The sequence below is a fragment of the Chaetodon trifascialis genome, chromosome 10 (assembly GCF_039877785.1).
Source record: "Chaetodon trifascialis isolate fChaTrf1 chromosome 10, fChaTrf1.hap1, whole genome shotgun sequence".
Classification (NCBI taxonomy): Eukaryota; Metazoa; Chordata; class Actinopteri; order Chaetodontiformes; family Chaetodontidae; genus Chaetodon; species Chaetodon trifascialis.
Window position 1 is genome coordinate 3,890,188 of NC_092065.1, and position 15,873 is coordinate 3,906,060.

General features: G+C 40.5%; 4 protein-coding genes across 10 annotated transcripts; 3 read left to right on the forward strand and 1 right to left on the reverse strand.

Annotated features, from left to right (window-relative positions):
* Window positions 1-245: 245 nt before the first annotated feature.
* tdg.2 (thymine DNA glycosylase, tandem duplicate 2) lies at window positions 246-5,296 on the reverse strand. Of its 6 annotated transcripts, XR_011602545.1 has the most exons (11): window positions 5,018-5,278; window positions 4,849-4,916; window positions 3,561-3,874; window positions 3,225-3,424; window positions 2,971-3,040; window positions 2,661-2,796; window positions 2,493-2,575; window positions 2,303-2,397; window positions 2,041-2,212; window positions 1,779-1,935; window positions 246-676 (listed from the first exon to the last, which is right to left on the reverse strand). XR_011602545.1 is itself a non-coding variant. In XM_070972609.1 (10 exons), exons 1-9 carry the CDS (start codon window positions 5,184-5,186, stop codon window positions 1,829-1,831), a joined length of 1,188 nt encoding a protein of 395 aa, XP_070828710.1. In that variant the 5' UTR covers window positions 5,187-5,284; the 3' UTR covers window positions 246-676; window positions 1,813-1,828. The 6 variants fall into 6 exon arrangements, 2 of the variants coding, with proteins under 2 accessions (XP_070828710.1, XP_070828709.1); XR_011602546.1 differs by lacking the exon at window positions 4,849-4,916 and having other exon boundaries at window positions 5,176-5,296; XR_011602547.1 differs by lacking the exon at window positions 4,849-4,916.
* Window positions 5,297-5,813: 517 nt separating this feature from the next.
* uqcc6 (ubiquinol-cytochrome c reductase complex assembly factor 6) lies at window positions 5,814-6,937 on the forward strand. 2 transcript variants are annotated; one of them, XM_070972611.1, is made up of 3 exons: window positions 5,814-5,929; window positions 6,107-6,227; window positions 6,502-6,937. In XM_070972611.1, exons 2-3 carry the CDS (start codon window positions 6,120-6,122, stop codon window positions 6,619-6,621), a joined length of 228 nt encoding a protein of 75 aa, XP_070828712.1. In that variant the 5' UTR covers window positions 5,814-5,929; window positions 6,107-6,119; the 3' UTR covers window positions 6,622-6,937. The 2 variants fall into 2 exon arrangements, with proteins under 2 accessions (XP_070828712.1, XP_070828713.1); XM_070972612.1 differs by having other exon boundaries at window positions 5,818-5,929; window positions 6,111-6,227.
* Window positions 6,938-7,349: 412 nt separating this feature from the next.
* efcab10 (EF-hand calcium binding domain 10) lies at window positions 7,350-9,472 on the forward strand. Its single transcript, XM_070972610.1, is given in 5 exon segments — window positions 7,350-7,379; window positions 7,381-7,501; window positions 8,171-8,335; window positions 8,667-8,757; window positions 8,845-9,472. Coding segments are annotated over 5 exon segments (453 nt in total). The 3' UTR covers window positions 8,891-9,472.
* Window positions 9,473-9,856: 384 nt separating this feature from the next.
* Window positions 9,857-15,647, forward strand: samm50 (SAMM50 sorting and assembly machinery component). Its single transcript, XM_070972058.1, has 15 exons — window positions 9,857-10,014; window positions 10,707-10,817; window positions 11,010-11,111; window positions 11,212-11,299; window positions 11,451-11,557; window positions 11,714-11,844; window positions 12,157-12,244; window positions 12,668-12,796; window positions 13,063-13,134; window positions 13,240-13,326; window positions 13,712-13,782; window positions 14,338-14,405; window positions 14,498-14,644; window positions 14,843-14,984; window positions 15,469-15,647. Exons 1-15 carry the CDS (start codon window positions 9,994-9,996, stop codon window positions 15,512-15,514), a joined length of 1,410 nt encoding a protein of 469 aa, XP_070828159.1. The 5' UTR covers window positions 9,857-9,993; the 3' UTR covers window positions 15,515-15,647.
* The last annotated feature ends 226 nt before the right edge of the window (window positions 15,648-15,873 follow it).

Below are 15,873 nucleotides of genomic sequence, written 5' to 3' on the forward strand. Positions count from 1 at the left end.
ACAACAATAACACGTCTCCACTGAAGGCTTTGGTTTCAAACATTCGGCACTCCTGCAGAATCCTATTCATCTTATAAATCCCAATGGAGTAATTTTATTGACCTGTATTTCTTCTTCATTAATGACACCCGTTACAAATAGGAAGTTGTGTAGAATAAGTCGATACAACCTGATGAGCTCTCCAGTTGTGGAAAAATGAGACTTCCTAGAGCTTCGAAATGAATAACTTAAACAGTGACACAATAAACATGCCATCTCTAGAAGAGATTTAATAACTCTGTAATTACAGATTTGAAATTCCAGAGTACAGTTACCTATTTATACAGCTGATAAATCATAAAATGTCATTCTTTTAAAATACAAAAATAAGTCACTGGACCCACATACCATACAAAATGCAATAAATAGTAATAAAAAATAACACCAAAAACATGCACAGTCTGTTTTGAGAGTTAGAAAATGTAACTGTTGGGGGCACTTTCTCCCTTGTGCGTCACATTGCGATGGCTCAGGAAACTGCATGATTCCTCTTCTCCTGTGGTGTCATCAGAGGGCTTCCTTCCCTCATTGATGCATCATGCTATGAGTGCAGCTGATTTCTGGTGTCTGTTGAGTGAACATCTGCAGCTGCAGTGATTCCATGCCGCGTCCGCTGACTGGTCTACAATGTCCGTTTCTGCAAGATACCACAATAGAGATGGGCTGTGCTGCCATTTATAACACATTAAGCAAAGCAGTGGCAATCATTGAGCAAACTATTTTATTTCTAGAAACCACTCAAAGGATATTTTAAAGAACCATGCCACTGTTTTCTGTCATTTACTGCAAATTGTGGAAACTTAAAGGGATAGATTGGGTTTTTTGAGGTATTTGTGCAGTCAGTGCAGCACCTCACAGGAGGTGGAGGTTGGTGGGTCCCAGTTTGAAGCAGCAGACATGTGAACCAGCACAGAAGCTAAGCAATGCACTGCTGTGAACAGGGTCAGCAGCAAAACGGATTTAGTCACCTAAAAGAGGACACAACTAAACTAATATCAGTTTAAGTGAACACAATAATATTTTCACCGCTTGCTGACAGCGACTTTAGAAAACTTACCCATTCAACCTCACTTCATAAACCTAACTATCCCTTTAATGGTGCCCTGTGGAATGTTCCCAGAAACAAACAATAGTTCTGTTTACATTCACTGTTCATCTCCAAAATGCATCGTGTGCATCATAACACACAATGCAGAGCCGACTTTCTCACAAAAATTAAAACCTGCATTGTTTTTAATCCAAGTGGTCTTCTTCTTTGCTGCTTTTGCTGGTGCATTGCTGCATATCTTTTTCCATGTTACCACCACCTGTAGATTAGTGGAATAGTGAGAAACCTTTGCCAAGAATGTGCATGGTGCCATCCACATCCCCGTGTGCCCTCGTGTGTGAGCATGAAGGACCCAGTCATAAAAAAAATGCTCCATAGTGATACTAGAGGTCAAAAACTCCACACGTTACCTTTGACATTACCAACAATGTCTTTTCATACCCTGCCATCATTTTTGGGATTGACAAATCCAGCGTCAGAGTGGTTCACTGGTTCACTTCATGTAAGTATAGTATGAAAACCCAACCCAAGACTTCTAAATTGCATTCGATAAATAATCAGTCACAATGGTTTGGAGTTCTTATGTTCTGTTAGAATATATGTACCTGAAGTACTGACTGTTTGTTTAGAAATTAAAAGATTCCATCTAATTCCACCTAATTAGAATTACAGCACATGGTAAGTGTGCTACCTGTGTGCTACCGCAGGCAGGCCTGTTCTTTCACCTCTCCTCAGTCTCCTTTAGTTGAAGGTGTTGCTGCTTTGTCTCGCGTTGTCATGCAGCCCACTACAGCTTTCATACTCGGGATCCACCTGCTCTTCTTTGATTGCAAGCCTCTTAGCATCCTCTGCAGAACAAACGCAACATTAGGGAGTTAGCTCATCATCGAAGACATAAATATGTCTGTAAGAATTACACATATGAATCAAAAAGCAGGAGTTGTACTGTTTACCTTTAGCTAGCTGCAGATTGAACGAGTACTGCGTCTCCTCCACCTCAGGGTTTGGAGCCAAGCCTTTCATTTGGTCTCGCAGTTCCTTCAGCTTGATGTAGAAATGTACCTTATCCTGTGCACGGGGAAACTGGGCACAGCGGGGGCTTGATGATGGCATCAAGTAGCATACCTAAGTGAAAGTGAAAGGAAACATGCCATGAGGATTGTTGTTCGCATTGTTGTGTATAGTCTGAGTATTCCAGGCGCTGTTTCAACATACTGTTTCAGTTTGTGGGATTTTGTAGGGCTGTAGACCAAACTCGAGATTCTTTGCCTTCACACCAAAAATTTCTTTGCAGAAGATTTCATAAATACCTGCCAAAATAAACAAATGTCAAATCAGTGTTGGACTTACTCAACGGCGTTGAGCTAATCTAAACAAGAAGAGTTTCAATGTTTGTGATTTTTACCTTTTCCATTGAAAGCTGCTATTAACGGCTTGTATTTCTGCAGCTTGTCAAGTAACTGTCGACCTCCTTCACGAATCTCCTTACTGGGACAAAAACATAAAACCAGGAAAATTTCATTGATGTTTGTGAGGGACATGATAGATTACATTGGGCTTTTTTTAAATTCACCTGGAGAGGTCCTTGCTGCCAGGTGTGGTCCTCTCTACCATGTTGGTGAAGCCGATGCTGTAACTCTCCGGCAGACTCTCGTCGTGCATGTAGTTGAGCTGCTTGTCAGTTAGACCTGAAAGAAACAGACATTTCCCTGGAAAGAAAAGTTAAAAATGCAATCAGCCAACATCTCACAACACTGGACACATGCCAGTTTTTTTAAAGGGTTATGGAATTTTTCAGTTACTGTCTGTCAGGTAGAGGAAGTTAAAGGTGAAAGCTGACATGTATTCCCTGAGGTAAGTAATGAAATTGAGATTCAACATACAGAAATGGTTTCCTGGGTTTGGGTAGTGGTGTCCTTTGTAGGCTGACAACAGTCCTGGGTTAATTCCAATCTGAGGAGACACAGGAAGGTGTTAGCATGGCAACAGACCTAGAAATTACAGCTTTTTGTGCCTGAAAATTACAAACATATAGAAATCCTGTTTAGTGCAACTGTCACAAAACAATCATCAATGCACTACATATTCAAATAAATAAACACAGAGATTCTTCATGTGTCCCCGGTAAATAACTCACTATCAAAATGTCAAGATTGTAGGTAATAACGTCTGGCAGGGTTCTGGCCATAACCTCAGCCACTGACATGCCGTTGAAGCGGTTCAGAGCCCTCTTGGCTTTTTTGGCGGCCTCGGTCTCGTCCTCCTCCTCGTGCGTCTTGCCCTCCTCCGTCTGCTGCTTGGGAGGCCGGCCTCTCTTCTTCTTCACTGGTGTCACAACTAGGACAGAGAAGAGGAACGTGTTGGGATGTGACTGACAAAACGATAAAGACAGCTGAAAAGACTTAGTCATTAGAGAAAATAGAGCGGACGAAGGCGTAGATGGGGGCTCCAAGGACAATAATTCTTTCCGTACCTTGAGGTGGGCCAGCAGGCTGAGGTTGCTGCTGAACACTCAGCTCCTGTCCCTGTACTGCATGCTGTTGCTGAGGTTGGTGCAGGTGTACAGGATGTTGTTGCGCCCTGATGTTCTGCTGGTAGGATGGTTCCTGGTAGTGGTTTGGGGGCGCTTGGTGGCTCTGATAAAAAGGCTCCTGGTGAAGAGGCGGCTCCCGGTGGACGGACAGCTCTGCCATGACGAGCTCTTCTCTGGGACCCTCTGCATAATGGCCCATGTTGTTATATGGCATCACATACTGCGCCTCTGGGTGCTGCTGGCTGGACTGGTACCTAGAAACAAGAGAGAGCATGAGAGAAGAAGAGGAGAGGAGGAAGACGAAGGTTAAAGAGGGAAGGAAGAAGACTGAAGAGGGAAGGAGGAGGAAGGCGAGCAAAAGAAGGACTCGAAATAGGACCCGGGCATGGCGGGAGAAGACAAACTATGTCTGGCGTTCAATGGGGTGCGTGAAGAAGTGGGTGAGGCAAACTGACAAGACACACGATTTACAAACACCCATGCACTGACATACACCTGTTTGTATCCTCTGCATTTCATTCATTGAGTGTGTATGTCAAGCTGTTTTTCCTCGCTTTATTGTGCCTGTGATTTTTTTTTTGAGCACATAACAGAGAACACTCGCTCACTGCATCCACAAATGGGTCTTTCATGCCAACTTTGCTGTGCGCTCAGGTAAGGCTGAGCAGAATGGAATGAAGACATACAAACAATTGATAAAGCTTGCAAAAACAGTGCAACTGTGATTGATATGATGTCAGCTACAGGCCAAACTCTTTTCAGGCTGTATTCATTTTATGGTTTGCAAATAGTACAAGCCCCTGCAGGTGTATTTACAAAGCCTGTAGCAAGTGATGGTGTAACAACTGCTGGATAATGTAGTTACATGTCAAATTTTTGAGAGTTGACAAACCAGCTGCAGAGTGCACATAACGCAGTATCATTGCATTAAAAATGAATACTTATGACTACTTATAGTTTCACACCTGATTTATCACTGAGGGTACTTTTGATGCAAGATGTTAGTCCTACATTATTATTAGACACATAATGTTACATTATCAGTTTAGCATCCTTAATAATTACATTATCACTTGCAACAAACGGGAAAATAAAGTATATAGATACGTATGATGTCGTGTGTCAAATACTATTTATTTTTCTTCGTCTCATGCATGAAAATGACGATGCCAAGAGGATAAGATGAGAAGTTTGCCGGGACCTGCATCCACCTCCAGCACCAACTCACCACTGCTGAAAATAATCCGTAGGAACCGTCAGTGAGGTATACTGGTTTTCTTCCATCATAACTGTTGACTTATTTGAATAAATTAACATTCATTCTGCGGACAAATTCTGCATTGATACACACTGGAGATATGAGCTGTGTGAGGACTGCAGCGCAAACGGTAACTTACATTGCTGGCACAAAGAAGACGGATGGACACTGCTACAGGAAGGTGGAAGCTTTAGCTACCAGTGAGCTAACGACATTACACAGCCCAACAGCTATCTCAAAACCGACAGAAACCTCTACATTAACGAAACATAAAGGTATATGAGCAAACTAACATACCTGTCATACATTTTGTTCTGTTGGTTTCAAATAATGAGACGGGGGGCTTGGAATCCTCCCAAAACAAAGACCATTTAAACGCTGAACATTCCGTTTTGCTACGGTTGAGTGGAGGCTTACTGCCACCTATTGGTGAGGAGGTATAATGAATGAGTCCGGCTGAAATGCTCATTGGGATTCTTGGGCATGTGACACAACGATACTATCACAACCAACCGTCGATAATTAATAAGAAAAATTGCACGGGTCCTTAATCCCTTTAAATATAATAAAATACGAGATTATAGTTCATAGTACATCAGGTGCGTGAGTTCGCAAAACGTACCGCTAGACGGCGAGAGGTCTCATATATTTGAAAGCACCAACAAGAATTTTCACCGCAGAAGAGAATAACAGCCAAAGATGGTGTGTTTTCGTAAAGCGCATCACTCTGTAGTAAAAGCAGAACCCCTCAAATAGTCGAATAGAAAATTGTTGTTTTTTCCATCCAATCTTAAAAAATCTATTACAATCCATCTCAACCAATACACTCACCAAAGTGGAGCTTAAAGGTACAAACGGCCAACGGGAAACGAAACATTTGTGGTATCCGTAAATAGAGCCAGAGTGGGAGCTCTACTCGACTCAATTATCTTCGTGTTAGCTAAACAGCATGACCTGTTTGTATGTCCCAATGACAGGCAGCTGGGTTTATAACAGTGAAAATCAGCTTGACGTCTCGGTCATTTATTGAGGTGAAAGTGAATTAAACAAGGTAAGGTCTAACTAGTGTCACTTACGTGCCGTCACTAGGTACCATTTTCCGTTTTTCAAACTTATAGCCCTGTTAACTGTTACATCAGAGCTAACATGGTAATGGTAACGCATACTCTTAGCAGCTGTATACAAGATCTCAAGTTGCAGTTTTAATACAGTATGCTTCTTTCTTGAGGAAGTCTGTGAAGATGCCAGCTGGTGTGTCCTGGCCTCGATACCTGAAGATGCTGGGTGCCAGTATGCTGTCCATGTTTGCAGGAGCACAGGTCGTCCACCAGTACTACCTACCTGATCTGGTGAGAGACAAAATTATCGTTTTGTTTTTTTCTCCCACAACAGCCTGTCTGTATTTTCTGCAGATGTTCCTTTTGGAAAAGTAGACAACAGTTTGGAAAATTACACATACTATATTATGTGTTGTTATATAGCAGATATTTTTTCAAACCAATTTGCTTTCATTCATCAAGCACTACTGTGTGATACCATATTATCACATTATCACTAACCCAACCAAACAGACCCAATCTGTCGGTATGTGTTTAACAGTATTTGTGTTGTGTTGGGTTTCAGAGTATTCCAGAGATCCCACCAAAGCCTGGGGAGCTTCAGACAGAACTGCTCGGCTACAAAGCCAGAGAAGAAGCTTTAGCTGCATTGCAGCAACTAAAAGCAGAACAAAAAGCGGACTGATGGACACATCCTCTGTATGATGGAGGAAAAGCTTAAGCCTGCCATGTGCCTGGGAGTAAAATCATTTCTGGGCCATCTACAAATGGATATTTTCTTTCCTCAGTGATTTCGTCTGATGGAACAAGTGAAGTGGAATAAAATGCTATACTGTTGGTCAGGATCAGGATCTTATCTGGAAGATCATTTGCTTTATTCATCCATTTGCATCCCTGTGTTGTTAGTACATCTCTTCATCCTTGTAAACGTACTTGCATTTTTCAGCCAAGAGAAAGATGTAAGAGGGTGAGAGAGCACTTCATCGAGACATGGTACCTGCTCAAGTCTGTACTGTTCAAAAGTACATGGTTTGATTGTTTTTTCCCTAGCAGACAAATCTATTTGAAATAAAAATATCAAACTAAGCCTTTGACTTGGTAAATGTTAGCATTATATATGGAAATACTCACAAGCTTGCAAAAATAATCGTCAACAATTTTGATAACTGACTAATAGTTTAGTGACTTGTCAAGCAGTCTCTGAAAAGGGATGATTTTAGTTTAGATTTGAGGGTTTTTTTTTGTATAATATGGTAAATACATTTATTTTGTGTCTGTTTGTGTGTGTGTGTGTGTGTGTGTGTGTGTGTGTGTGTGTGTGTGTGTGTGTGTGTGTGTGTGTGTGACTTGTTATTAACTCAGTGAGGGACCTCACAAGTATAAACAAGTACAAAGTGTGAACACGCGCGTTGGATGCTGGCGTATCATAGCAACAAGTTCAAACAGAAGTAAAGTGGAAAAGATGGCGACGCAGAGAGAAGAAGACGCCGCTGATTATTTGAAGAAACACAAAATTATCGAGCTCATGGACAACCTGACCAGCATGCTGTTCTTTCACAGACCCGGTTAGAGTTTATTTCGTCTCTGGTACAGACGCAGCTTCGTGACACTCCGTGCTGAAAAACGCGAGGTTTTTGTAGTAGCTGGCAAGCTAACTCAAATTATAGGCTAACATTCTACAGATCAACAAGTGTTTGGTTATCTTCTCAGTCACGAATTATACATTATTGAACTGCCTATGTGCTGGATTAGGATTGCATCTTCCTGATCCTCCTGATGTTAGATGGGAAAAAGGTGAAAGAAGAAAAATAGGGTTAAACATTGTAATAAACATAATAAAGATAAAATATAGCTAACCCAATGTTGCAGTTCAAGCTTGTCATTAAATAATAATGTATAGCTCTAATGTAATTTGAAAAAGGACACAGTTAAACACAAGAAAATGTGTGTTTAACCATGATATCTCTCACTCACCACTACACTACTACACACAAATACTGCACTGATCTTCCCCTGGATATAAACCCAAGTGTTGATATTGTCTACAAAGTGTATTTGAACAGAATATCAGTTTTGCATTGACATTTCTACTAGCTGTTTTTCATATCAAAGTTTATATATATCATATTGTTTTTCTATATCCTTCCTCCAAAGTGTCCAATAATTGAACCTTTATCACTTGAATATGTGCTCCTTAATTGCAGTGATTTGTTGTGATTGATTCTTTCATTCAGATAATCCTCGAGAGTTTCTTGTTGAACAGCTGGAACAGCTAAAGATTTCTCAGCAGAGCGGTGTGAAAGGGCCAAATCTGTTCAACAACCACAATCTGGATGCAGTCTTCGGGATACTGGACCCAACCAATCAGAAATACATCACCTTTGCCCAGTACAAGCATGGTGAGCACAGGACATGGGCGCTGCATACACTCTAAATATGATTAAATACATAACTGTATTGACATCATTCTAAGATCACTCAAACAAATAATAAATCATATATTCATGCACATATTTATATTTGTTCAGAATCTCTGTATTAAAAACAATTGCACTTATCGCATTTCTTATGTAGTAGCTAATGTATTCATTCGTAACATTGTATTACCCATACTTTGAATTCACTCGATTATTCATAGTATCATCGTAGCAAAGTTGTTTTTTTTTTCCTTTTCTAGAGTAATGACACTGTTTACTAAAATAAACACTCACAGAGTCCCTTTTCCCCCAGCTTTGACCACACTGGGCATAACAGACATTAATGAATGTCCTGAGGGTGTAAATGAAGACAGAATATCCCATGAGACCTTCAAGACAGAAGCGTAAGAGCAGCTTGTAAAACCTTAACATCAAGATTTTAAAACTCACCGTATTATGATGGTCATTTTTGTCCCATTTGGTTGTTACAGGATTCAAGGCCTGCAGAGATGCTCAGCAACGTATAAAAAACCTTGATGCTTTCTTCCTTATCTGAGAGGTTATTCCTTCCCTGATAGGCTGACATGCATTTGGATGTCATCACTAGAATGGGGCTTTATATGGAGCTGTGTTTGTAAAATGTACAAATTTTATAAAATGATGTTATTAAACTGTTAATGTTAATGCGTATTCTGATTCAGATTCAATTTCACTGTGATGAATCTCTTGTAAATCTCTTTCTTGAGCGCTCTCACAGAAGTAGGACAACAGAAGACAGCAGGTATTATGAGTCTACATCACTCTGCATCTCAGTTGTGGAGGATTTTCCCTTTCTATTCTTAAACTGATATAAAACTAAATTCTTTCCCAGGGGTTTAATCGTGCACCATTGGTCAGCGTTTTGGTGTCTCATACATGGAGGACACATTTAACATATATTTTCACCCAGCAAGAAGATACTTTGCTTTACACCACAACATGACCTTGGGGATTATCTCTGAGGCTGCCCACTTCAAGTCACACACAAACACACCTTTTTAACTAATAATGCATCTTCATATAAACATATTTCCTCCTCCAGTGTACTGTGAGTAGAAATCCATTCTGCCATTAAACCTGCATAAATGTAGACAGAAAGTTGGACTAGTCTGTGTCTGTATCTTCCATTATATGATCGCCAGAGAAGAAGCTTGGTGTGTCTGTTTTGTTTTTGCTTTTGTTTACAATTAATAGTCCTTTTAAAAAAAACGGATCTTAATCATTTTTTTTTTTTATGTAATATGTAATCATTTCTTAATGTAACACCCCTTAATGTTTGTTTATTTATCTGTATAGGATGTGATCTGTAGCTGTGTCAATAATAATAATAATAAGAAAGGGGGAAAAAAGTAACGGTATTAGTATCAGAAATAGAGGAAGTGTCCGCGCTTTATTTCTTCTTCTGTTGTTTTTATTCTCACTTTGCAGCGTTTGTGTTTTGAACGCGCACCCGCAGAGGGCGTGGTCAGGAAGTGACATGGCCGCCTCCTTATACGGAGCGTTTTCGTCTTTCTCCGGTTACTTGTAGGTTAAATTAGTTAGTCTTTTTCCACGGAAAGTTTCGCCCGTTTCTACCGGGACATCGTCCTGCGGAGCTCAGCATGGGCACCGTCCACGCCCGGGTAAGGAAAAGTCCTTTTAACGCGTTAGCTCAGACTTTGACCTCTCTCTGTGTTCAGGGGGCTTATCTGACAGAGCGGCTACTGTGCTGCATGAAAAGGCCACACTGTACGTTCAGCAAGGTCCTTCAAGGCTCAGTCCTCCAGCTCCGTGATGGGGAACTGACTTACTTTCCAGCTAAAGGTGGCAGCGAGTTTCTACCGTCGCAAAGACGCTGTCTGGTGTGTGTGTTTCGACACAGACAGTAATGACAGATGCTCGTGGCCCCTGCACTCACTGGAGTTGGGTGCAGGCAGCACATTTTGACAGTAGCTTGTCCGCTGCACTCTTATTGTTGTTCACTGAACCCAGGGCCAAATATACCAAAAATACAGCTTGAATACATAAAGCTCTGCGTGTTTCCTTTAACCTCCAGTCACTTGGTGAAAAATCTGTTGTTAAAATTAATTAAAACTTGGCTGATTTTGCTGTTCTGTTTATGTCTCTCTCATTTATTCATTCATCCAGCTGCTTTCCCCGCGCATCATTTTCCATTTTCCCCACCACATTTCTGCTTATCCTGATGCATTCATGATACTGAGATTTTCTTATTGTTCAGCTACATTTCCTTCTAACCTGTATCTGTCTGCATTATGGTGTAGTGCAAGGATCTGATTATGAGTCTCATTTTTTCTCCTTATATTTTGTGTTGCAGAGCCTGGACCCTCTGCCCATGCAAGGGCCAGAGCTTGGAGTTCATGCTGATGACATTGAAGCTCTAGAGATTGAACAGGAGCCAAAGCAAGAAGTTCTTGAAAATAAGGATGTAAGATTTGTTTTGCTCTGCACTGTGATGACAGTAGACTCTCTTGCAAAGTGCAAATCATTTTATAGCTGGAAGACACTGCAACATAATATTTGGCTAATGAGTGTTTTTTTAATGTATGTAACTAATATGCTAGATATAGTATTGGATGTTCTTAATGTTCCCAATGCTGTCTGTTCCTCCTTTTTTCAGGTTGTAGTTCAGCGAGTGCACATAGATGGGCTCGGCAGAACCAAGGAGGACCTGTTAACATACGAAATCTCAGAAGTGTTCCGGGCAAGGAACTTGATTGATGTAGGTGCATGTTAATGAAGCTGTGCTTACTGATACTTGTTCAATTTATGCCTGTGAGCAGCCCTTCCTGACATCAACACTGGTTTCATTTGTTTTGCAGGTGATGCGAAAGTCCCATGAGGCCCGACAGAAGCTGCTGCGTCTCGGTATCTTCAGGAAAGTTGAAGTTGTTATTGACACGTCGCGAGGTACTGAGATCCCTATGCTGTCTTGGAAAAATTAACGATTAGACATAGGCACTTTCCAAATAAATGCACATATTCTACTGTATAATTTTCTCTGTTTTAAACTAAAAATAAAAATAATTTTGATGTTCTCTTTGTCTTCTCTTCTCTTTAGGCGAGGATGCTCTTCCCAACGGCCTCGACGTGACGTTTGAAGTCACCGAGCTGAGACGGATGACGGGCAGTTACAACACTATGGTTGGAAACAATGAAGGAAGCATGGTGAGCGCTATGATGGCCATGTCACCATCTGCTTCCTGATTTGATTCAGTAAACTGGTTGATCACTTTCTCTCTGTAAAGATCATTTCTAGTGTTGAATTCAGATTTAGCTTGCTGCACTTGCACAGTGCTCACATCCATCACTCTTAAATTTCAGGTACTGGGCCTGAAGTTACCTAATGTATTTGGTCGGGCAGAAAAAATGACTTTCCAGTTCTCCTACGGAACCAAAGAGACATCCTACGGTCTGTCCTTCTTCAAACCCCAACCAGGACACTTTGAACGGAAGTAAGATATTCAGAACATCTGTTTGTTTTCATGTCTAATCCGCTTGGTACATGGCATGCATGTGTGTCACTGTATCTGCAGGAACTCTTACTCTTTTCCTATAAGTTCATATTACTCCCTTCATTAGCACAGTGGCGACTTTAGGCAGGTAAGGTGAACCTCCTGGTGCTTGAGCTCTAGATTTGGGCCCATCAGTGAGGAGGCTAATGTCTCAGCAATCTGCAGTTGGTATGCAGGTGGATATTTTCTCTAATCACAAAGGAATCCTTGCAGGATATTGACCTTCTTTTGTTTCTTTTCTTTCACTTTCAGCATCTCACTCAACGTGTACAAAGTAACAGGTCAATTTCCATGGAGTTCACTGAGGGAGACGGACCGAGGCGTCTCTGCAGAGCTGAGTGTAAATACTTGTTTCTTTTTATGTGCTTGATCTATTTTCTATTTTTGTTGTTGTTTGCTCACAGTCTCTTGCCTCTTTGCACAGGGATTCACCCATTTAGGTTAGATTTTAACACAAATGACTAAATGAGCTGAAAAGAATCATAACAGAAGCCGTCAAAATGGTCAGTCCAGTTCTTGACTCAAGTTTTGTCCTTAGAAATGAAAAGTTGTTTTAGACCATTTTTCTTGTGCTAACACTTACTTATCATTTTAGGATGGATGATGAAAGAGATCTACCAGTAGGAGCCTGTCACATCACTATTATTTTTCAAGACAAAAGTTGCCTTGTTACCATTAACAAATGCTGTATGCTCATTTACTGCATTTACTGTACAAATAAAAGTAATAAACTGGTGTATTATCACCCACTTGCCACCCACAGTTCCCTGTGTGGAGGACCAACCAAACCCTGAAGTGGGAGGGAGTGTGGAGAGAGCTGGGTTGTCTGGCTCGCACTGCCTCATTTGCCGTCCGGGAAGAGAGTGGACACTCCCTCAAGTCCTCACTTTCGGTATTTGCCTCCTGTTTTATATTTAAGATTTTACTGTGAGCTTTGAAATAGCTGTCAGGGAATTCATGGCAAAGCTGTTTTTCAGTGCTTAATCAGAGTTTCACAAAGATTTTTGCACAACAAATTTCAGTAACTTGTGGGGTTTGTGAATGTTGGGTTTGCATTATGTTGAATTGAGGGAAAAGACTGAATATCCCGAAAGACACTGCAGGACTAAAGCAGTATTTAGTAGTAGCTGAGTGAATGGTGCCATTTTTGTTTTACAGCATGCTATGGTCATCGACACCAGAAACTCCTCCATCCTTCCCAGGAAAGGTGGCCTGTTAAAGATCCACCAGGTTTGTTGTTTAACACGAAGACAGCACTTTTGTTTCGCATGCTTTATGAAAATAATATGACTGAGCTTGGACACCAGGTTGATATTTTGTGTTGTGGTTGTGTAGGAACTTGCTGGTTACACTGGAGGAGACGCTAGTTTCCTGAAGGAGGACTTTGAGATCCAGCTCAACAAAACCCTCTTCTGGGACTCAGTGAGATTCTACATTTTACATTTCAGCCAGTAACAAATTATTTCAATGAAATGCACTTCATGTAGTTTAACTTTAAGCAGTTTTACTGGACTTAAGTACGAGTATAAATTAGAGAATACAGAATAATTAGATTATTTGTGGTTTTAGATTTAAGTACTAGATAAGTAATTAAAACAATATGCCCAGGCTTTAATGAGAAAGTCTGTGAGCAGGAAAATTAACTAAATGACCAACAGCCTAATTTACAGTAACCTTGGTGTAGTCCTTCTTTGGCCAGGTATACATATTTATTTTTAAAAAATTAACAACTTTTTTGGTTAGTTTTTTGTTTCTATTATTCTGTGCACAAGTCAACTCGACCAGACCCTTTTACTTTCTCCTCCAGGTCCTTTCTGCCTCACTGTGGGGTGGTTTGCTCCTGCCCATTGGTGACAAGCAAACAAGCATAGCAGACAGGTACGGAAGAGCAACGCACCACCAATCACCATTATCCAAAGACCTGAGCTTTTCAAAAGTCAGACAAAATCAAAAATTTGCTCTTTTTTGGGGGCCTACATTTGTTTAAACTTAATTAAAAGCAAGCCAAATTGGCTATTAGCAGTTTCTGTTTACATTGTATCCATAGACGTCTGCACAGCCATCACTGGATTACTTTGATACTAAATTAAACAGGAAAACATGATGATTCTCAGGCAAGTTCTGGAGTTATAAGGGCTATCTTTTTTCCATTATTTCAAATGCATTTATGGATGCTTATTTAAGATGAACATTGCAGACATTATATATATGTCCTGGCAAAGTGTTAAGTCAGGCTGAGTCAAAAATATACTTGACCGAGTTACTCTTACTAGAGTACAGTTTACTCTTTTACTGATGACTGTGTTCATAAGCAGGCTTACAATAAAACAAACTACAATAACTAATTAAAAAATGTAATTATTCCTGTATTCACAGAAAGCTAGCGATTGTAATATATACTTTATTTTTTGTGTGTCTTTGTCGACCTTTTAGGTTCTATCTAGGTGGCCCCACCAGTATCAGGGGATTCAGCATGTACAGTATGGGCCCACAGAGTGAAGGTGAGACATTGACTTGGCTGAGTTTCTTGCCAACCAAACTGAAGCTTGATGGTTTATTGAAATATTGTGTTCTGGTATAACTGGTATGACAGGCGACTACCTGGGAGGAGAGGGCTACTGGGCTGGAGGCCTCCACCTCTACACGCCTCTACCCTTCAGACCAGGCAGGGGGGGCTTTGGTGACCTCTTCAGAATGCACTTCTTTCTCAATGCTGGAAACCTTTGTAACTTAAACTATGGTGAGTATTGGAAACAGAACAAGCATTAATGAAATGTCAGTGAAAGATTTTTGTGGACCGGACCTTGATATTAGTGACTGTTCAGCAGGATTAGGTCAGTTTGAGTTTTTATCTCTCTCTTGTGTAGTTCAGGTTTGGACAGAAGTGTTTTGCAGATGCTTTCTGTGTGTCTGAGGCTATATGTTCGTTTTCACTCAGGTGAGGGGCCACGAGCACATTTGAAGAAACTGGCAGAATGCATCCGTTGGTCATACGGACTGGGCATTGTGCTGCGTCTCGGGAACATTGCCAGACTGGAGCTGAATTACTGCATTCCCATGGGAGTCCAGAGTGGAGACAGGTAAAGCAGATTAGGTTAGCTAGTTTTAGTTAAGATGATTTTGAGTTTCACCAACTAGATTTAAAACATTTAAGGCACTCTAGGTAAACCTGCCTACCTGCAAATAGACACTGAATGATGAATTTTAGTTAGAGAAGACCTGCATATACCAATCACACGGGAACTGTCTGTACAGGTGAGTCTCTGCATCTCATGCAGTGTAACTCTCACATCTGTCTATATGTGTGAAATACACTGAAGGCCCTATTAAAGCAAATACAGTAAATATTGAACAGAAGAATAAAAGTTGACAAGCAGACCCTTTCACAGTAAACAAATCCTTTTTCTGGACAATCATGTAGATTCACATAACATTACATACACATTGTAAGAACACTCTTTCAAGAGATATACTGTTTCGGTGTCTGTAAACTGCACCAAAAATAATCTGATTCTTGCGTTGCTTTGGTATTGGTTTCATCTGATTTTCTGTGGTCCTTTGCAGGATATGTGATGGAGTCCAGTTTGGAGCAGGAATCCGATTCCTATGAAACCAAATTTCCAGGATCCAGAACTTCCTTGTGCTTCAACGTTTTATGCCGGAAACATTTAATTGGAAGGGGAAATTGCTTGTACAGAACTGTTGTTGCGTCTAATTAATTAAATAAAAGTGTTTGCACTGATTTTCTGTTTTGATGTCTTCTTTTTTCACATGCTTTCATAGGTCAAGTACAAGTCACATTACTTTGAATAACATTCAATATGATCAAGTGAATGCAAAGAAATTGGTCAAAAAATAGTTATCAGTGTTACTCATTCAAAAACATCAGTGTAGACTATTGCTTAATGAACAAACTTTTGAATTTAGAGAATACTCTTAGTGATTTTTTTTTTTGAGATATTGTCTCAA